We start from the raw sequence: 22344 nt of genomic DNA on the forward strand, positions 1-22344 counted from the left end.
GAACGACTGGTGGTCAGTTCTCCACACACAAGAGCCCTCCCACGTCCCCTGCGATTATGGCCTTGTAGGTTAGGGCACGCGCCAGTTCTTAAACGACTTGCCCAGACGACGCGGCTAGGCTCGCTGCGCTTTCTCGAAATGCCGGTACAAAAATCTGACCAGAATTCCTGCTAGCAAATAAATTGCCCCCTCTGCCGCTTGCTCGCAGCTCGTCACCCTATGCGAGAGGCCGGCTGTCGAACCAAACAGACCTTCACAAGCCCATATACACGGTGCGATTTTCATTTGCAAATTCGGTGGCGGGAACACCTAGCTGCACGTGTTCCTAATGGCCACGGGTCCGGCCGGACTACGCCGCAGGAGCGGTGTTCGCACGAAAAGTTGGGTCTCCCAAAACATTTTACGACCTGCCGCAACAGCGAAAATAGATCGCTCTGCGTACCGAGCAGCGTCCCAGCACTGAATAATTCGCGGGTAAGTTCGCACCATGTAGTCCGGACTACAGAGATGCGGTGGCGCCGTCAAGCGACTGCGGTTAAGTTGCAAAAAGACTCACAAAAAGTGAGACGCAAGAACCAGAACAAAATTAAAACAAACCGAAACAGGGTCAACTGAAAACAAAAATTGTGAGAGCGATCAATAAAATTCATGCAACAGTAATGCGTTATTAGCACTAGTCCGCCTCCGTTTGGTCCCTTTGGCGCGTTCACGTTTGGCGCGGAACGATGAGGCGGATACTGACGATGGGTTTTGATAGGTTTGAAGCGAGCCTTCGTGCAAAGGCATCGCCCACAAGCATTTTGGGCGGTTTGTTTTCGTCGCATGCACAGGTTCGGCATTCTTCGCTCGACGCTCGTGAACAGCAACACTCGTGCAAGGCGAAGCGTCCCTTCTTCAAGGGGACAGACAACCGATTTTTGTCGAGTATAATTTATCTATCCCTAATAAAAGGGCATCATTTAAAACACCTCAACCCGGAACGGTTTTACTGATAGCGCGCCCTAGAACTTTCGAAATCGGAATTTTTAGATCTACCAGCCATACGTGGCCCGCCAAAAGGAGTGCTAGCAACCATCACATTTTATTCCTTTATTCGGGTTTTGAATTACACATTGAAACCGACAGAGTTGTTTGTACCCGTACGGTAGTGTCACGTTTTGGCACAATATGGCGCCCCCATTCAGACTTCAGAAATTTTAGTGCAAAATTAAAATTATTTCCGCCTATTTATTTGGAAATCCCATGCGGTCACCCCAGTATATAAAACGCTGGCTTTCAAGTGAGCTAGAAGGCATGCGCTCCACAAAAATCGGTTGTCTGTCCGTTTAAAACTGCACAAACGCAGCTACTAACGCGATAACCTGAACCCGCGGTCACGTCCCCACTTGACCTTCAGCGGCTGACTTGGCCCGTTGCCAAACACTCGACCTTGTCCCCACTTGCACTCGAGCGAAGGGCATCGCTGACGGCCAACTGGAACAGTGCCAAGCCTGTGCAGGGCCGCATTTTGAGCGCGCGGTTCCTCTCCTCTTCCATATGGCTTCGCGCCAGATCGGCGAACACCCACAACCGGCGGGTTTCAATTCGCAAGAGCGTTCTAATGTTTGGGACTAGACTTTACCCTGTACGCCGACGCGACACTTTCAATTGTGGCGCACCTCCAACTAAAGATATTCTGGAGGCGAATGCCTGCAGCTTACAACATTTGTTTGCGACAACAAAGTATCTGTCGGCGGCCTGTCCCCCGCTAGAAAATTAGTGAAGGGACGCAGTTTACGATGGTTACGGGGATATGCGTGCTTTATTAACGTAACCCATCTTTAGGCGTGAAGGCGACCCATCGCGGCAGACGATGGCAACTGCGGGAAAAACGCGTTCAGGGCCAGACATACATGCGGGGAGCGACGCGCTACCGCACGCGTTTTCTCCCTCTCCGGAAGCCGTCCGGCGGCGGCCAGGAACTTGCGGGAAGGCTGCCGGACCGGTTCTGCAGTGGGAGAAAACGCGCGCGGAAACGCGTCGCTCCCATCGCTCCCCGCACGTGTGACCATTTCCCGATACCAGTCAAGGCCCGTTCGCACTTGCGACGAAAGCGAGCGAACGCGACGGGAATTCCGTCGTTTGTCGCGCGACGATCGTTTTGGTCGAATGGTCGGGACCAATTTTCGTCGCGCGACAGAATTCCCGTCGCTTTCGCACGCTTTCGTCGCAAGTGCGAACGGGCCTTCAGAGAGAGCTAAGGCGCAGTGAGAGGGTCGCTCACCGGACTTGTCGTTGAGGTTGGACAGAGAGGAGGCGGCGGAGAGGGGCGTCCTGGCGCCCGATCCTCCGCTGCTGAGCGGGGACGGGCCCGTGTTGGCACCGTGGGGCGTCGGCCCCGTAGAGGTGAGCGTGGTGGGCCTGCGCAGCTTGCTCGGGGGCCGCAGGGAGCCCCCCGGCGTGGCGGCAGAGGATGGCGGGGGCGGCATTCCACCGCTGCCGTTGGTGGCGGCTGCCGGGTCGTGGCCACTCATGGCTGCGCCGCCGTCCGTGCCGGACGACGACTGCGTGCACAAAGGGGAAACAACGAAGGGAACCAGGTTAGGCACGACAGGTGAAACGACTGCACTGTAAATCTCTGATTAATCGCGCAAACCGAACAGAATGACAGGCACTTCCGACGGGACCAATGTACAGAAACCCCTGGGCAGACGACTCGGAACAAAAGCGGCTACTTCCCACCTCTAGCAAACGATTCTGACTCTCCAGCACCCAGTTCGGGCAGGCAGCCAGGCAACCGGAAAATTTCCCCGCAAGGTTAATAGCTACCGAGCAGCTAGACGTTTTAACGATTCGGAAAGCGATTGTAGGCCACAAAATTCTCGTTTGTTGAAAGAATTCAGCCATTCCCTGCTCTGTGTGCGCTGTTTAGTCAAGGTAGGGGAATAGGATAGGAGCAGAGCTGAAGCATACTATAGGTCAGCTGGATCGAGCGGTTTCACATCAGCGTAGCGTGGTTCGTGCCTAACTACGCAGAGGTCGTTGAAGGTTCACGCAGCACGAAATGCCATGCGAACTGCCTCCGTCGGCAATTTCCCAACATCGGAGCTGAACTTGCAGGACGATATGTCGCCTCTCGCCAACGACCTATCGGCCACGACTGGCAGTGCGGTCTGTCCGGCTGCTTCTGCATTATCTGCATGGCAAATCATTAACTGATTTATTTGATAGTGGGGATTAACGCGCCGACGCTACATAGGCGATGAGGCGCGCCGTAGTGGAGGGCTCCAGATTTATTTTGACCACCTGGGGATCTTTAACGTGCGCCGTAATCCCGAACATAAGGGCTTTTTCGCTTTTCATCTCCATCAGAAAAGCGGCCGTAACGGCCGGGGATCCAACTCGCGTCCTTGAGCTCGGCAGCACAACGCCTTAGCCACTGAGCCACCGCGGCGGGTCAGCACGGCAAATCAAAAGAACCACGCAGGGAAATTGTTTTCCCGTGTGATTTTGCGTCAACGGAGACCCTCAGCACCTTGATTTGTTTCGCAGTGAACAAGAAGAACCGCAGCTGCTCCTTTTTCTACGGAAGCAGACTGTCCGCGTAACGTATACACGAAAGCCCAAGTGGCTCTATATATGTATTTCCTGATTTTGTTTTAGAACCAGCTATATGTTGCTCACATAAGAGGAGGCGACCTGAACTGTAGATGAACCGCAAACTGCGTGCAGCAAGACCGCAGCTACGTGGCTTACCGCAACGGTTGCACCTGCCCAGCGGGGGATCGGAAATGTCCGTCCATAGTCCCTAAGTGCATTCCCGCTTTTCTTCAACCGGCCTCACTAGAATGCCACGGCGAGCTAGACGTGCTCGCTGGGCAGCTTTGCTGAAAGCCGTGTAGCATCCGTAGTGCAGCACTAAGCTTGTAAAGTGAACTATAGTGTCGCCGATGCCACCTTGTCATAAAAATAGCTTCTCTCTCTCTCCACCCCCCTTTCCTATGGCTCCAAGCCTCCCATGCAAGACGCCAGAAATGTTTACCGTGATTGCAGGGTAATAGAGCAACGCGCGAAATGCGAGATAGCCCCTCACGTAACAGGAAGACACGGCAGAACGCTGGCAATGCAATGGATGGGCACAGTCGCGGTATGTAGGGGACGGTGGTTCCCATCACTGACGGGGGGCAGATGCGAGATGCTCGCGTGCCGACAGCGAGGGATCGGAAAGGTCGTTGCGTGCATGCGTGGTAATCGGCGGCGTGAGTGGCCGGAAACAAAGACCCGGAAGAAGAGGGTCGCTCGACGAGTATACGGCCACCGTCTATCGTCGGGAGATTCGTGCGTCTGTGGGAGCACGCAGGTGTCACCTGCTCTTCCAAGTCAGCCCTTTACTGCCGGCCGCCAGCCCCACGGCACACCGGAGAATAAAAGGACGGGTGTACAGGTGCGCCTCTGTCAATGCAGTGATTGCTTATCATTGATACAATTACACTTCGCGTGCACTACAGGTAATCTGACGGGCTCAGCCAAAGCACTGATGGCTCTGGCTCAACTAAGGAGTAAATCCGCGATAGAGAAAAATAAACATAAAAAAAAACCTCGTTTTAACAAAATATCGCGTTATAAAAAGCGTTTTATGGTCCCCATTGCAGTGTATACAAAGCAAGTCATATCCGCTTTTAGCAAAATACCCCTTATAACAAAGCCAGTGTCCCACCCTGAGGACTTCGTTATAAGAGCGGTTTACAGCAGTCGAACCTATAACGTAGTAGTATCAGGGTAGTATATTAGTTAGTTCGTTATATCAGATATTTGTTGTAACTGTAGAGGTAAAAATTGGCTTTAACAAGCAGGCAATCTGGCTAGCGTGAAAACCCTACATACAAGAACATTATTCTAGGCTTCGAACCCACTATAAACCGGGTAATCCTTTCCCCTTGTGGATATTCAAACTAAACGTACCGGAACATGAGAATGTGAAACTAAAACAGAACAAAGTTCCATGAGTGAAACTTAGACGCAAACAGACACAGGGACGAGGAAGGGAAACGACACCAGCGAAAGGGAAGCGCTGGTGCCGTTTCCTTTTCTCGTCCCTGTGTTATGTTTGCGCTTAAGTTTCACTCATGGATGTTCACCAACTAGCGCGTCTCTCCATTTTGCTTCAGAACAAAGTTCGTTTGACAAAACAGGCCTGCGAGGTGGCGCAACCAACCACTCCAATGCGCTTTTGCGCCGGACGACCAACATTTTCCCCAAGTTTTTTCATGTAATTAAAAAGAATAGTTGTGTTATCTTTCAATTTTTCTTGTTCTGCTCTTTTGGCGCTAGCTTTCGAGTTCTTAGCATCGCACAAACCAAATACAGTAAACTCTCGATAAACGGAACTTCAAGGGACCGAAAAAATTAGTTCCGTTTAACAGGAGTTCCGTTTACTGAGAGAGATGTGTGTAAGTGCAAATTTATGTGCCTATACATAATACCATTTCATACATAATATACATAATACCATTTCATGGAACTCTAAGCACTAGAAGGTGAATGTAGCTGATAGTTTTTCAGAAAGCAAGAAAACTACAAGAGGTTTAGGCACAGCATTCACAAAGTTGATTTGGCAACAATGAGTCGCTGTGCACTACAAAATTCATCCATTAATTCTGTTTGAGTCCTTGCAACTGCATCTTCACGGAGGCTAGAGGCCTCAACTTCGCGAGTGCTTACGAACCACCGAATTTAGAAGACAGCAACGCGGTAATGAAGCGCGAATAGCACCACAATGACACAAACGAGGCGGCAGCATCTGAGCCCTGTAACCTCGGCGTCTTGAATCGAGACCGAACGACTAGAACAAGAACTGCGATGTTGCATTCGTTGCGCTGAAACGGCTAACCGCTCACGAGAGGAGGCTTACGAGGCCAGCGAGGCTAAAAAACACGAAGGAAAAAAAAAAAAAAACCGAAACAGCCGGAACCGTAAAAAGCTGATTCTCATGCCAATGGATTTCCTAAGTTTCATTTCTGGTTCCGTTTACACGGTGACGCAGAAAGTTTAGTTCCGATTACCGAGAGTTTTAATAAGTTATCTGAATACAAAACCAACCAACTTAGAGGCTACTGTTCCGTTTAAACGGCAATTCCATTTCCGTTTATCGAGATTCTACTGTAGTTCTTCGTTACAGCCACGCGGTTTCGGTTTCGTTATTAAAAGAACAAGTGTCGCTGCAATGAAGCGTAACCAACCACAGTTCGCATTTAGTTAACTATAGCCGATAATTTGCTATATAAGTCTTCGTTACAATACAAGTGTTCGTTACAACGATGTGCAACTGTACTCATAAAAATTGACTCATGGCGACGTTCATTTGCGTTAAATTTCGGGCGGCGCCGCGACGTGATGGGAATTCATGACATCATCACATCGCATGATCTTCAGAGCACACGTGATTGGTCGAATGCCTCAACCGCGACCATTTTTAGCGAAATGGTGACGGTATTATGCGCGAACGTCTGTCGTCACCCTCACGGCGCCAAAGCGAACACCGATGAGCGCGGTAAGTGCGGGACGCCAATACAACAGGCACCGTAGTAGGAAAGTTTGCTTCACCGCAAGAATGCCCCGTGTGAAGTGTTGCAGCGTCTACAGGAGGCTCCGCTCGATTTCGGTGGATATTTTGATTGATTGTAGTGTTTAACGCGCCGACGCAACGGAGGCGATGAGGCGCGCCGTAGTGGAGGGCTCCGGAATAATTTCGACCACCTGGGGATCTTTAACGTGCGCCGAAATCTCGAACACACGGGCGTTTTCGCTTTTCGGCTCCATCAGAAAGGCGGCCGCCGCGGAAGGGAATCGAACCCGCAACCTCGTGCTCAGCAGCGCAACGCCTTAGCCACTGAGCCACCGCAGCGGGTGTTTTCGGTGGATAGGGGGTTCTCCCGGTGCAACACTGCTCTATGAAGATGACGACGGTAAAAAAAAAAAAAAGTTGCGTAACCAGAGCAAGCTTTCGGCAGCAATTACTAGTTTTTTTTTTCTTCTTTCAGGTGATATATGCTGTGCTACCCACAGTAGCAGCTTTCCAGCTTTGAATACGACGTGCAAGGGTGGATTTGGCATGATTACTACTACAGGTTTTCCCGCTCAATTTAATCCAATCGCCATACAATTTAATCCAAGCGCCAGCCAATTTAATCCAAATGCCTTCTAATTTAATCCAAATGCCATCGAATTTAATCCAGGTGTCAGCGAATTTAATCCAAGTGCCAACCAATTTAATCCAGCTGTCAGAAAGTTGTTCAGGGGTGTTTTGTGTGGAATTAGGTGCAGCTTTGCGGGTTTTGATGCGTGTGGTGTGAAGAAAACGTGGTGTTCCTTGATGGCTTATGTGCAAAATATGATTTGCGCGAAGCTTAATGAACACTTACTAACACCCGCAGACCAGGAGAGTCTTGTTTGATCCGTTGGTGGCGTGTGGTGATCGTCTGCGAAACCGTCAGAAGTATCGTCTGTTCGCGTATTGTTACCCTAGCAGATTTGCCAGCGTATTTTTACGCGAGAAGACGACACTTCTGTCGCCAGCAGGCGATATTTCTGACGATCTCGCAGATGATATTATAATTCGGAAATATTGCTTAACGCTGCAGGAAAGCATTGAATTGTTGAAAATCAGCATGCAAAGGGAATAATTACGTAATGTGTCTTATCAAAACAGCTTCTGAAGGCATCGTTATGCCAAGATCAGACGATACTTGTGAGGTGTGTTATCGATGGCGGTGTTGCAGACGATCAGTTCGCAGCAACGGTCTGCGCGTGTTAATAAATGTATATTCAGCTGTTCGCATAAGATATTTTCCACATAATGGATCAAAAAACACCAAATTTTCCCCACACCACGGGCAACAATGTCGGCAAAGCTGTGCCTAATTCCGCACAGAACACCCCTGAATAATCTTCCGACAGCTGGATTAAATTGATTGGCACTTGGATTAAATTCGCTGGCACCTGGATTAAATTAGATGGCACTTGGATTAAATTGGCTGGCGCTTGGATTAAATTGTATGGCGATTGGATTAAATTGAGCGGGAAAACCTGTAGTAGCAAAGTCGCCGAAAAAAAAAAAGTCGTTGAATACGATGGTTCACTTCCAAATACTGTACAATTCTAAGTAGAGGTAATAAACGTTAACACAAGTGGGCCTAGGTTCACTAACTTTTTTCTACGCCGTCCAGCAGATCTCGGCGGCCCCCGAAAGGCAACGAGCGAGCGATACCGACGGAAGGTTACCGCTGCAAAGAATGTGCAGGCGAAGCCGGCCGAAGGGAGTAGCGAGGTCGGAGGCCGAAGTAAAGGGATGAGAAGTCGAGAAGACGTCACGGCCGCGTCGCGAAAGGACCCCCCCGCGTGCCGAGGAGGATTGAACCGCGCTGCCGGCACTTCAATAATAAAGTTTCCTCTCACTCTTTAGACAAGACAGTAATTACCGAAGCCCATAAAAAATTTAATTTCGGAGGTATGATGATGTTTGGAGTTTAATGGCGCAAGGCCGACTAAGGGCAAAGAGCGCCAAACAATAGTGATTACATGAAAGCGGCATGGAAGTAAAAGTAGAACATTTCAGTAAAAATAAACAAAGTAGAACACAACGTAATGAAGATGACTGGTGTAAAGGGCCAGGTTGTCAACATGCATGATAAGAAATGAGATGTAAAAATTTTACGTCGGTGAGATTTTACGTCGGTAACGCGTTTGATTGAAAACAGGGCTTCATCTCCTAAGTATGACGGGTGTGGTGGAATATGTCGCGTGTGTAGTTGTGGGAAGTATTTGTGTCGTGTTGTGTCAAGTGCCTTACATTGTATAAGGATGTGGATCACGGATAGGGCCTTTCCGCACCTGCTGCACAGAGGTCTTGGAGACTAATTTCGGAAGTATCGTTTCAGCCGAGAGACGTCCAGGATGGTTCAGAAACCGCGGGACAGAAAAGCAGAACAAGGAATGCGCGTCAAGGTCACCAAGAAGCACGAATTGCGACGCGTGCACATCTGCTGGCCGCTGGCGCTTTCTCTGAAGGTAACCTACCGTCGACTTTTGTTGCCGCTACCCAAACAAGCCTTTTTAATTGCGCCGACTCTCCGTCGCCAAGTTATTTTCCACCAACATTTTTAAACAACGTATTACACCTCGGCTCACGGGAGGGTAATTGCACACCCAACACACACACACGCTTACTGCGCCTCAGCCACGCCGAGACGTATACATCACAGCAGGCGCTCGCGCTAAGGTTTCCCGCCAATTCAAGTTTCTCGGCGCGCACTCTCGTATACAGTTTGCTTTGCGATTCAGCTGGCTGCGTGTCTACGCGCGTTAGTCATCCCCCAACGCGCCCTTGAGCGTATGCGAACGTCGCCGAAACGCCGTGTACGCCAAACATGGCCTCACTCCCGGACTACGCACACACCAAATGTCCTTTTTCACGTTTCCTTTTTTTTTTTTTTTTTTGCGCAGCCCGACTCGTTCACTTTCTGCTATGCCTCCTCCGGCGCACAGCAGGCGGTCGAAACTTGTTCGCACAGGGCACTTTGATTACAAAGGCATGCAGACTCGCACGCTGCTGTCGCGTGGGCGTCATACAAAGCGGCAGGCCGCGTCTCCTTGAGAGCAAAACAAAGGGCAGGGGTGGGAAGGCGATAGGAGTTTCCTTTTACAGTTAGACCGGGATGTAACGAACCTCTGTATAACGAAATCGTGGATTTAATAAAGTTTTTCCCTTCCCCATTGACAGCCCCATTGAAACCAATGTGTCTGCATGGCGACCTCTATGTAAGAAAGGCGTTGCGATGGTCAACCCGGATGTAACGAATTCGCTATACGCTGATGAGCCATTGTTTTTTGAACACTTTTTGAAAATCAGCTCGAGAAGTGCACTAATTTAGCAAACTTCGCCCGCACCGCAAACTACCGCGCGTTCCCAGTGTGAGTGCGGTGTCGGTTGGGTGCTATAGGTCTGCCTGTCGGCGTGCAGTCGCGCGTCCCCACTGCCGTAAAGCGTGCCGCAGTTTGCAGACAAGCTCGACGACTAAAGAGCCGGAAAATCCACGCCGCACGTGTTTCCTTGATACCGGCCTTTGAACCCAAAGAGGACGAAAAAGGCTGTTTTGGTCGTCCGCACTGCAGCAACAACGAGGGCAGTTGTTCTAGTATGGCGGGGCCAGTGCATACGAGCTCGACACACTAATGTGGCAAGTGCAAGTACCACACACACTTAAAGAAGCCGTAATGTTTCTCTAACTACCCGAACCAATACAAGGAAGGCTGAAAGGCAGGAAACGCGACACAAATTTTGTTTGCTACGTTCTTTTTTCGTTTCAATGCGACGCGTCGTGTCACTTTCACCGGGAAAGCGATGATGACTCTTATTGCGGTGATGATGATCCTTAGCGAGTGGCACATACCCAATCAGGGGAATGGGAAATTATGAGCGGCTGGGGGAAAAATGTTAATTAGAGTCCTGTATGTAGGCAACTTGGAGAGGTTGGAAAGCATTTTGAAAGCAAAATAAAGGACAGGAAGACATAACTGAGAAGAATTGTATCAATAAAAAGTAGTTCGCCCGGATCGCTCACGACCATCGTCGCCGACAACAAGAAAAAAACAAAAGTGGCCAGCCTTTCCCAATTCGTCAGTCGTCATGTCTATGAGAAGCTAGGGACATTGCATTTTTTTTTTACTGTGAACTGGGGGGATTGTGGTTTCTCGTGTCAAGAGAAGGGTCGTAATGACGTCAGTGAGAATCCGGACGGCCGTCGCTATGATTTTCCGATAGAATGGTGGCGATTCTCAGATGAGATAATACTCAACTTCACTGGACTTCTTTTTTTGTTTTGCTCTTTTAAAAAGGCCACTTTTCAGTTGTGTTTATTTATTTATTTAATTATTTATTTATTCAGGATACCTTACAGGCCCATGGAAGGGCATAGCGTAAGGGGGAGCACATAATTTGTAAAGGGGAACTACCAACAGAGAAACAAAAAAATGCCACAAGGCAAGAAAATAAACACAAGTAAGAAGTCAAAACACAGCAAATGCAATGTTTGAAGAAGGAAAAACACAAGTCAAGAATGTGAACTGAAGTTAACAAAAATGGTATTATAGCTACTGCGCGTAGGTATGTATACAATCAAAGGTACAGGAATTCATGAAAGACACAGCCAACATGCGCATTTCGGAGATAATGAATATCGCTAAAAGCCAGAAACATGTAAAATAAAAGGTATACAAAAATTGCACAGTGAAAACATTACGGTGCGTAATTATCAGATAAATGGCGTCGAAAGGTTTCGTGGCATGAAACAGATGCGATAACGTCGGGGAGATCGTTCCAAAGGCGTATTGCACGTGGGAGGGCAGATGAATTAAAGGCATGCGTGGAACCATAAATGCGTGAGAAGCTGAACTGGTTGTGCAGTCTATGTGACATGGTAATTGGGTGGTGAAGATTAAACTCAGATGATCTCGAGGAATAAATATATTTATGAAATAGGCATAAAAGTGCTAAGGAGCGACGTGTGTGTAACGGTTGAAGGGAGCATTCATGTTTAATCTGGGTGATGCTAGCGTATCGGTCGTAATTAGATGATATGAAACGAGCAGCTCGATTCTGAATAGACTCAATCATGTCAATTAAATAATTTTGATGAGGAGACCAAATAGAAGAAACAAATTCTAGCTGTGGAAGGACGAATGTAAGAAAAGCAAGTTTACGAACACTAGACGGGGAATTGCGTAAGTTGCGTCGTAGGTAACCAAGTGATCGAGAAGCTTTTGAGCATATGCTAGAGATGTGGTCCGACCAAGACAAATTGGGAGTGAGAATGATGCCAAGATATTTATACGACGACGTCCGTGTTAGCAAGTTACTGTTTATGCTATACGGAAAATCAGAGTTATTACGTTTACGGCTAAAAATCATTACATTACATTTATTTAAATTTAGTGACATCAGCCAGGTGTCACACCAGCCTGAAATCAGATTAAGGTCATTTTGAAGGGCTAGATGATCATCAGAATTATTTATTTTACGGTGTTGCGTACAACCTCCACTGTATCTCGTGAGCAGCGAAAAAAGAAATTATTGTCACGCGCCATGCAGAAAAGAACTTGAACAAGGTTTTAGGAAAAAAAAAAAAATTCTAATCCCACTCTACACATCTGCGGCGGCTGCTCTACGTTGGCACATTTTATGGGCGTCCAACTATAGCCGACACCTTCTTTAATTGGCAGGAATCAAATCAGGCCAGCCACCACTCCTTCATCTCCTTAGTAGGGGAAGGCGCCTCCAGGCAAAGAAACCACGTGGAAGCGTTTGTTTATTGCCCTACAGCCCTGCTTATTGGCAATTCCTATAGGGGACCGCCATTAATTCCCCCAGTGCCTGATATGCGGTTCGCTTCGTCAGAAAAAATCCTGCGTAAATCCATGACCATACAGGCGTTTCTATGACTCTAGACTCTGCAGAATTAATGGTCCGATTTCTCCTAAAAAAAAACGTCGATTGATACGCAAAATACGCGCGATACCCTTTGAACAGAGGCACCTACTACCACCGTAGACGAAACAGTGACGCGGAATCAGCACACTATGCGACCCGAAACATTGTGTCTGCGCACTATTTGAAGATAAAGTTCGTTTTACACGCAGTAATAAAATCGTGACCGGGTAAAAAAAAAAAACGGACAGCAATACTAACGTAATTTTGCTTATTACAAGATCAATTCCATGTATTTCGGGCTTTTCATAAGATCCATCACTCGCGCGTCATGTTCTATCGTGGTTTGTGGCTGTAGGGTGTATGCCGCGCTTCCACAACCTCAGCGCGACTTAAAACAAATCACGAAAATCACGCACACTTCGTACCCCCTTCTAAGACTGAATGCCTTCAGGGGGAACGTGCATATCTACGCGCGATAAAGCCTAGCTGGACCACGCGCTATGCAGCACGGGACGGCGGAGGAGACGGCGGGGCGAGAAGGTCGACGCGGAGCAAGACATTAGCCCCCACGCGTGGGTTGCCCAAGCCGAGGTTGAAAGGGGAACACCCGAAGTACCGGGATGGAGACGGATACACGACGTCGCGAGCGATAATGCGGCTGGCTCCTCATTAAAAATGCCAGTCTCGTGCGAAACACTCCCGTCTACCCTGTTCAGAGTGGGCCATTAGTGAGTGAAGGCGTCAGAACGAGACCCCTAATGGTCCCGCGGATTAAGAGATAACCGCCTCACTAGCCGGCCTGTTGGAACGCCGCACACGAGAAGGTCCCGGCACGAGGCACATCCGCTGTGATCCCTCCGACCAGTACGCAGTTCATTTCGCCAGCCTCGGCGCGTCGCCATAAGGCACGATTAAATAGGCGCCACACGCTGCGCTGCCGAATGCGTGCAGTCCTAAACTTGGGAAGAAGTGCTGTCGTACCAAGACAGGATAGAGTGCTTTTGCGCGCGCCAGCCAGTCTGCGAGCACCGGCGTACGACGACAAGCGGTCAACAGGTTTAAAGTGGCATGCAAGAGCCTGAAGGAGGTAGCATGTACGCCCGTGTACAGGTCCCAACCACTGCACATTGTACACGACTGCTCTATAGATTACATTACGTTTATTATCCGACTTAATACATCGTTGGGACGGCTCAAAATGTACCCGTGGATCCTGCCTACCGCGCCCGTATCCTTCGACTATGGGTAACACTGGAAAGGGGAAAAAAATGGTATATACGCGGCTCTCTGAAAGCGGGAATAAAAATATAATCTACAACCGCAATATAATGACCTATCGACCTGTTGCTGCCTTTTATTTTTATACGTATTCTGTGGTAGCCCCCCTCTCCCCCACTCCCCCACGGCGTTCTGAGATGTATTGGCGTCGAACACTCGTAGAGGAGGAAAGAAGAGTACTATGTCTGCACAGGTCACTTTTTGCGCACATCACACAAGTTATCGCACGCGCGTATATGTAAAAATGGTTTCTTCAAGTTCAAACGTTACCAGAGCATTGGAGATTAAATCACACGTGCTCCCTTTTAATCGTGCTGCAAGACACTCCACTTTTTTTTTTTTCTTTTTGACCATGCTGCTGCCACACGCCTCGTATTACCATTTTCCAAAACACGGCAAATGCCCGGGTTGTCAGGGGCTCTTCGAAAGCCCGTGCATGCGGGCTTTCATTGGTGTCCACGAAAGCCCGCATGCACGGCAAAACGCACTGCTTACTACCGCTTACGGCACGTACCATGCGCGTTTATTCCCTGGAACAAACGTCAGTTAACGGCGCCACCCGTTCGGCGCTTCCAGGAACCGAGAGCGAACGGGAACAGGCAAGGAGGAGCCCTCCAGCTGTTGCCGCCTCCAGACGTTTACACCCATATCGGACCCCGCAATGCCTGCTGTACGCAGCTAGCGAACCTTGACCCGAAGACAAGACTCGCCGCCTGCGCGTGCACGGTATTTATACGAGGAGTGGCGCAGGGACACACAGCCGAGAGGCTCTAAAAGCCTCCGCCATCCGCGACGCTGCCTCCGAGAGAAAAGATATCGCGCGGTTTCCGAACTAGCCTCGCGTGGGCAGTGCAGCACCCTCGGGCTGCACTGTCCCAACAAGATGACGCTGGCTGCAAGGGCACGCAATGAGGGCTCGGTCCCTCACCCCCTCATACACGGAGAAACAAACAAAAAAAATCTGCCGTTTTCTGCTCTTTTTTCCGCCTCGCTAGGCCGGCTAAGCGGGAACCGCATGAGTAATGTAGCAGCATCAAGCAGCTCCCACTTTCCAGCGCGATTATGCCGGGCCGTCACGTTTAGTGTGTGTAACACAAACCGCGCGCGCCTACGCACGGGGATGCCGTTAGCAAGCACAAAAGGAGGAGAACAAACAGTAGCGGAACCACGGGGGGCCCCTGCGGTATAACAATGTTGCTCGCGGATGCACTGGGGCGCCAACAGCGTTTCACCACCTGTGGCGAGCCACGGGTCGCTGGTGTCGCTGACTCGGTGCAACTCAACTGTTTCGTGGCGCAGCAGCTGTGATAGTGGACCACAGTGCGCCAATCACGACTGTCCATGCTCTCTGGAGAAAAAAAAAAGCTTTGAGACAGGAGGGGCTTGATGCATTCGGGACGATTTGCCGCCGAGACCATTACCGATTCAAATGCCTCACGCGCTTGATGTGCTGCCTTCAGACCCATGCCTTCAGCCGGCGGATACAACGTGCGTCGTCTTAGCGCTGCCAATGATAAATTATTCAGCAAGATGCCACTTAACTCTGAACGGTTATCAAGCCTTTACGCGGTTTTATCAGATGTTTCAAATTTGGTTTGTTTTCACTACATCAGATTGTACGTATCGGCTATAAATTTGTGTTCCTTTCTAATAAATTACTAGTTGCGAGTCAGCGTCCGTCTTGGGTTTTTCTTCTGTGTACCTCGCCGTTTTTTTTTGCGCTGTTACAATCCATCACGGATAAATTATTCTACAACCGGACTTTCAACTAAGCTCGATCGCATTGTGAAAGTGTTTGATATCAACAAGGCTGTCTCGTCCAGTATATTACAAGGACCGGGCATACCCAGTAGGCGTATAAGCACCGTCTTGCTGAATGCATCGTGAGGAACTCAAATGTGAACAGTCAGCCTGGCAGTGAAAAAGAGTACAGATGAGTGCCACTGCTGTTATTTATTGTGCCGACTCTGCTCTATTAAAAACTGTGACTCTTTTTTGTTTGCTGCTTAAGTTGAGCGGAGCTACGCTTAACTTTTTCGTTGTCCACCGAAGTGGCGATCAGTCAAGCTCCATTACATGTATCACCGGCTCGTATAACGCCTACCACGGCCCGCCAGCTCTATGAAGGCGTACGATCAAACACACGCGCTTATATATGAAAGCACGCCGGGGTACGCGTGGGTAGGCGCACTAGTAACGAGCCCACTCGCCATCCGCGCAAACGCTGACAAAAATAAAGAAGAAAGGGCTACGCAGATTAATCCGCTCAGGAGCGGCTGTCGGTGGGAGTGAATGTACGTAGGTTTCCAGGAATAGCCTGAAGAAACAAACCCCCGGTTGAAAGCTTGTACGGAAATTCCGAGAACTGCCCACTAATGCGAAAGCCTCCTTTCCAGACACTCTGCTTTGTAGAGAACCCCTGTAAAGTCAGTTTGCCTACTATACACGAACGCACTGCTAGGAAGGCATGTTGCTAAGTCAATGCTAGAAGCCTTATATTTAAATCCGAAGGCCCCGTGTAGCCCTGTATAAAACGCAAAACACAGAGTTCTCTCAAAGTCGGTTTGATTTGATTGATTGTAGGATTTAACGCGCCGACGCAACGCAGGCGATGAGGCGCGCCGTAGTGGAGGGCTCCGGATTAATTTTGACCCCCTGGGGATCTTTAACGTGCGCCGAAATCTCGCACGCAGGGGCGCTTTTGATTTTCGCCTCCATCAGAATAAGCGGCCGCCTCTCTCAAAGTCGGCTTCATTGCTCGCCTCCATCAGAATAAGCGGCCGCCTCTCTCAAAGTCGGCTTCATTGCTATACACGAATGCATTGCTCGCGCATCGTGTCACACGTCTTGGTAATTTTTCTTTTTCAAGCTCTTCCTTATCGATTCTGAAGGTAGAACGAACATTCGCACTCCATAAATAACAACTGTATGTGTCAGCCCCACAAATTATGCCTTGATTTTCACATATACAAGGGTGTCACGCTTTTTCGGCGGGTCCGCCGCGGTGGCTCAGTGGCCAAGGCGTTGTGCTGTTAAGCGCCAGGACGAGGGTTGAGGCGGTTGCTTTTCAGATAAAGGCGAAAAAGAAAAAAAAAATTAAAGCCGTTCCACTCAATGTGAAAGCTGCCGGAAGTGCAGATCAGCGATTCGCCATAATGAACTGCAGCGCTGTTATCCGCTCACTGCTACCACTCAACTCAATTCCAATTTCCCGCCTTCGCAGTGCTCGCGCGTCCCCTGCCCGAAAATGCGCCAGCGTGAGTTCTGTTCGTTTTGAGCTTGCTTTTCCTCCCGCACGTGCCGGCCACTTCGTTTCGCTTGCTATCGTAAAAACCAACCCAACGAGCGTTCCTACCTAATTGAACGCGGGCGCTGCCGGTTAATTACGTATATTTTGCCTCAAATGTACGTACAGCTTTCTATGCGCTAAGCAACGGGGAGATGTGTGACAAGCGCCAGCGGTTCACGAGTTTCGAACGCTTATGACTACATAAACCGCTTGGCTTTCCAAGCCTCTGGGTAACGCCGCGACGACGGAACGCCGTGCGGTCCAGTGAGCGAGCTACGACGACAAGGCGAGCCCCTGAAGTGCTCTGCACTTAAAAGCCCGCACGTCGAGATTTCGGCGCACGTCAAAGATACCCAGGTGGTCTAAATTGCCCCGCAGCCCTCCACTACGGCGCAACTCATAGCTCAGGCGTAGATTCGGAGCGTAGAACGTCCAAAACTTGATTTTTTTTTTCTTTGCGGGGCATTTCCCAAAGAATGTCTACGCATTAAAAATGAAAAGTCGTTTCCCTAAGGTGACCGCGAGTGGAGCGGGGACAGCGCCGTTTCCGCCCGCCGTCTCCTCGCACCTTGAGCATCGGCTCGAAACCTCTTTGCTCGTTCTTCGTGCTTCTCCGCCGACGCCATTCTCGTGATTTCGTTCCTATAGCACGCGCGCCTGGGCGTTGCATTGAAACCCTCTTCCTTGCTCGCGCGGCACTCTTTTGCTATGCGGCCTCGACGATATAGGCTTCAAGCTCCGACAGAACGATAGCTGAAAGCGCAACTTATGCGCGGGCCGGGTTCCCCCACCTCGTCTACACGAATCTGACTTAAGTTTATGCGTCCCCACTTTGGCCATCCCTATTAGCCAAACACGCGCGCGTCCTGTATTACTTATTTCATTTATTCGCAGGCATACTGAACGACTAAAGCAGGAGGGGGATATAATTACGAACGGTGAGATATGAACAGTAAAATAAAGTTCAACAACGTGGAAAGAAGAAAAATTTAGAGCACACAGAAAAGCTCAAATAACCGACCAAACGGAAATTCAGCGCATTCACAATAAATGCAAAAATACAATATGGCAAGTTGAGGCGATGCTATCGATTAATTATGCTGGTAGTTGGTTCTATTCGGTTACAGTGCGCGGAAAAAGAAAAATGACAGCACCTCCACTGCGTGGATGATGGCGAGGGTGCGGAGTACGGGGACTCGAAACGATATCCAAGTTGCGCCCCGACTGATATCCGATTTGCGCCTCGACCGCCATTCAATTCGAGCCGTGAGTTGCACCTTGATTATTCCCTAAATGAAGCTGCAATTCACGGCTCAAATCGAATTTCGCTTGATTTTCGCTTGATGGTGGTGTGAGCGCGGATGGACGCGGACGGACATTGGGAGGTTCTAAGGTGCTCCGCACCGTTACAGGCGAGGGAGTCAGCCGTTTGACTCTCAGGTACCAACTCACGATCGTAGCCCAATGGGTAAGACGACTGGCACTAACTCTGTCTGGTCCACCAGTCACAGGCTCGAATCCTGTCGGTGCCTGTGTGATTTTTTGCGATTGTAAAATGCTATGTGCACGGACGCGGACGGACATTGTGCGGTACTGAGGTACTACGCACCTAAAAAAAATTCGAAAACGCCAGTCACAGCAATTTAAAGGCGTTAAGGATTCGGTGTCGTGTGTGCGCACTCGGCGAAGCGAATTCTGCAGTTGATGCACATTCGGCTGCAAACGCAGCCGCTACCGCATGCGCGGAGGAGGGATCTCTCCCGTTCACGCTCGACCAGTCAAGCGCAGCGGGAAGAGGCTGCACGTGCACGCGGTGCAGCAGTCCGCCACCGTGTACGCCGAACCGAACGCGCACGTGTGCGTTAGACGCGCCCGGCCAAAAGAAACGCCAGCACGCGCACTGGGCGTACACGCAAACAGACACAAAACAGGCGGCTCGTGTATCCGCTCCCGAACAACGGTTCTCACGTGGATTCGAGGACGCGCACGGGCGTATTTAATTTGCCTCCCAGCTCGAAAGCACACCCGGACGTTGCTGTGCGCTGCATAACAACAATGCAACCAGAGGGCAACTGTACGTGGGAAAGCCGAGCTTAACGCGCACACGTTAACACCGGCGTTGCGAGCAGAAGCTGTAATTTCGACCACCTGTGGTGCGTTCTTCAACGTGTGCCAGAATCTCGTATGTGCAGGGGCGTGACGCCGCCGTTAGAAACATGGCGTTCGCGGCGAGGCATCGAACCCGCGACCTCGAGCGTAGTAGGTTCGTAGGAAAAACAGAGGCTAAATCGACACGCCTCTATCCCAGGACGTGCCGGCCTAATGCAACGATTGTGCCGTGCAGTGCGGACATTTGGCGCCTTGCGCGCGCATGGAAAAGTTCTTGCATGCTCTCCCGTTGCTAATGTGGCATTTGGAGGAATAAATGAATGAACCATGCACTTTACTTTGAAATAGGCCTGAGGCCCAGCGGGGGTTGCTGGAAGGCGAGAAAGAGGAGGCGGAAGTCTCAATTAAGTTCTCATGAAAGCTACTGAACTCTGCGTCCGTTGGCAGGCAATACTAAAGCTTTCAGACTGCTCCACACTCCTTTGCAACTACCACTGCAAGTGAATAGATCCCCATGCATCCGAGAAAAGTAGCTTTGGATTGCACGAATACGGGTGAGCCGTATTCGTGAACTGAGGACGAAAGAAAATCGCAGGCCATCTTCACTAACCTGAAACTGGGGAAGGGCGAAGCATGCGGTGTAGAAGTGTATTCTTGGCGCCTTGGCATTTTTGCCCAAGGGGATGAAACCGTTGGGGGTAGAGGTATACAGCGTTGCTGTAAGTCTCGTATCTTTGAAGCACGAAGAGTTATAGCGCGAGTGTTCCGGTGTGTTCTTTTGGCACGCGTTACATTCTAGTTCGAGGCGTTGGAAAACGAGTGTCCCGTGTCCCGGCGTTTTAGTACCGTGACTACATGAAACGACGACGACGACAGGAGACGCCGATAACCCGAGCCCTTAAGGGGCTTCGCCCCTAAAAATGAGTAGTGAGCGTCAGGGTTCACAACCGGCCTTAAAGGAGCCATGAAGAGAAAACAAAAGTTTGTTTTATTCGAAAGATTAGGTGTTTCATAGTACCCCAAGCGCTTTCCCGGAAGCAAATGATGCTTTATTCACTGATAAATAAGGCAATTTAAGCCAAAATTTTAAATCTCCCGCTAAAATTGAACATTCCGTGACGTGTACAATGGCGTCATAGAGCCGGTCCATGAAACACATACTTAGTATGTCGACTCCATATAGCACCCACACGCGGGAGTCGATCGAGACGGCGGCCATTTTAAAAATACTAGTAAAACCTAGTGCACCCGCAGCCCTAGTCATGGAATCGCCTGATCCGGAGAACAAAACTCTCGCCGAGGAGCTCGGGCTTGCATTTAACAACCTCACACCACAATAACGCTCAATGCTTCTAAGTGCACGAGCGGCAAGACTTGTGGGATACGCGGTGGACGGGAAAGCGACCATTCCGCGATAGCCACAACAGACGAACGCCCAGCCGTCGGCACCGCTGCCTCGTCAGCCCCGTCGCGACGGACGAATATAGACTGGTACGTATGTGCCGTATTTTGATTACGGTTAATAATAGTTCAATTTCAGTAGCAGTATCACTTATGCCAGTTGGCCGGTGTCGTGTATGGAAAGCCGTTCGCGCGAGCTCTCTGCTTCGACCAGAAAGATACGAGCGTCAATGCGCGGTGTTTACGGCATTTTTTCCCCCAAGGTCAGAGCGATTTGACGAAGTCGGCAACGAGCGCCAGCATGTTCCAGGAGTGAGCTAACGTAAGGGTCCCTGCCGTAACTGAACAAACTGAAGTTTTCAGTGGTTGTAAACTGGAAACGAGCTCGTAACGACAGCAGCAAACCAACACCATTCGAAACTTACGCGACGACTGGCACTATCTCGTCGCTTCTTGCTGTTCCTTACTCCCCTCGTTTCTATTTTTACCTTTGCTGGTTGGCGATATGAAAGGGATTACGATACGAAGCAAGGTCGCGGCTGTGCGTGCTGGAACGGTTCGTTGGCCCCGAAGAGCCTCGAACCCGAAAATTCGTCTGCGCGACGGCGAGATGTCGAGCTCGGCCGGCGCGCTAGTTTCGTACGCATTGGCGCACACGCTTGCGAGTTCGTTCGGACCTTCAACCGTTTACTCCACCGTTCTTTGTCATAAAAAGAATGTGCAGTATGTTTCACGGGCATTTAGATCGCTATGCAAGCTGTAAGCCCTGCCTAACATGCGTTTGCTTTTGCCGGCCTCCGCCAATCGCAGAGCTTAGCCCATGTGACGGCATAGGTTCTGTTGCGGGAAATGAGCTGGTGGGTCGCATGACCATTCCCGTTTTTCCTAATTATGTAGCTTATTTGAGCGAAGTTTGCGTTATAAGTGGCGTCGTTATGGTTCTAACGAGGCAATCTTTCGAATGAACCAAACTTGTGTTTTCTCTTCATGGCTCCTTTAACGATATTTAAAATCTGACGACAAATCTCGATCATTTGGCACTGTTTAACGAGTTTAACGAATTGCATTGCACCTGGCGTTGAGGATTGTAATTGAGGTTTGTAGGCTGAGAAACAAAACTGCCTATAAGCGAGGCCTGGATTGAGGGACCCAAGAGCCGGCACCACAAGGAAAAAAAAAAGCAACGACGTCTGCTGCTTTTCGGTGACGCTGCGGCAGTGGTGGCAAACAGATCGATCGCAAACTTAGCAAGCGCGATCCGCAAACCAGCACTTTTACAGCTAGCAGTTAATTTAGTTCTGCCTCTGGGGATTTACACCACGTCGGGACTCGACTCTTTGCCAAACAACACCGGGCTATGCTGTAGAGTCAATAAATACCCACTATCTCATTATGGGAAGTAGTGCGTGTTCGTGACTCTGAGATCACAATTGAACGGGAAAAATATAAGCGACGCCACGCACGTTCTAAAGGCACGGTTGTGTTTGAACAATTTTTCCCTGCGGTCCCTGCACTTCTTTTGTCCGCACTTTGCATTTAATATGACAGGCCTGAATTGCGCGAAGGCAAAGCGCATTTCTAATGCCGCCGAATTAGGATTAATTCTACGTCGCTCAGTGCTCCTTACCGAACCCTTAACACCCTGTGCATGAGTGAATATTATCTTTCGACTTCTATACCCGCACACCTCGATGGATGGCTTAGCTCAATCCAAGAGCTGGGGCTCGTCGATCGTTGCGCAACAAATCCCCTGGGTCGCTTTCCAAAAGTTTGTTTCCTCGCGCGACATGGACGAAACTGGCGA

The 22344-nt window shown here is 49.8% G+C and overlaps 1 protein-coding gene across 5 annotated transcripts in view; it reads right to left on the minus strand.

The window, feature by feature from the left end:
• LOC144146118 (uncharacterized) overlaps positions 1-22344 on the minus strand; it is a 123332-nt gene that overhangs the window by 59154 nt on the left and 41834 nt on the right. For all 5 annotated transcript variants that reach the window (XM_077678069.1, XM_077678070.1, XM_077678068.1 and 2 more), the window contains exon 2: positions 2264-2543. In XM_077678069.1, coding sequence (XP_077534195.1) covers positions 2264-2513 — 250 coding nt within the window. In that variant the 5' untranslated portion in view covers positions 2514-2543. The remainder of the gene's footprint in view (positions 1-2263; positions 2544-22344) is intronic.

The sequence above is a fragment of the Haemaphysalis longicornis genome, unplaced genomic scaffold (genome assembly GCF_048455015.1).
Source record: "Haemaphysalis longicornis isolate Haplotype H1 unplaced genomic scaffold, Haemaphysalis longicornis Haplotype H1 scaffold_7, whole genome shotgun sequence".
Classification (NCBI taxonomy): Eukaryota; Metazoa; Arthropoda; class Arachnida; order Ixodida; family Ixodidae; genus Haemaphysalis; species Haemaphysalis longicornis.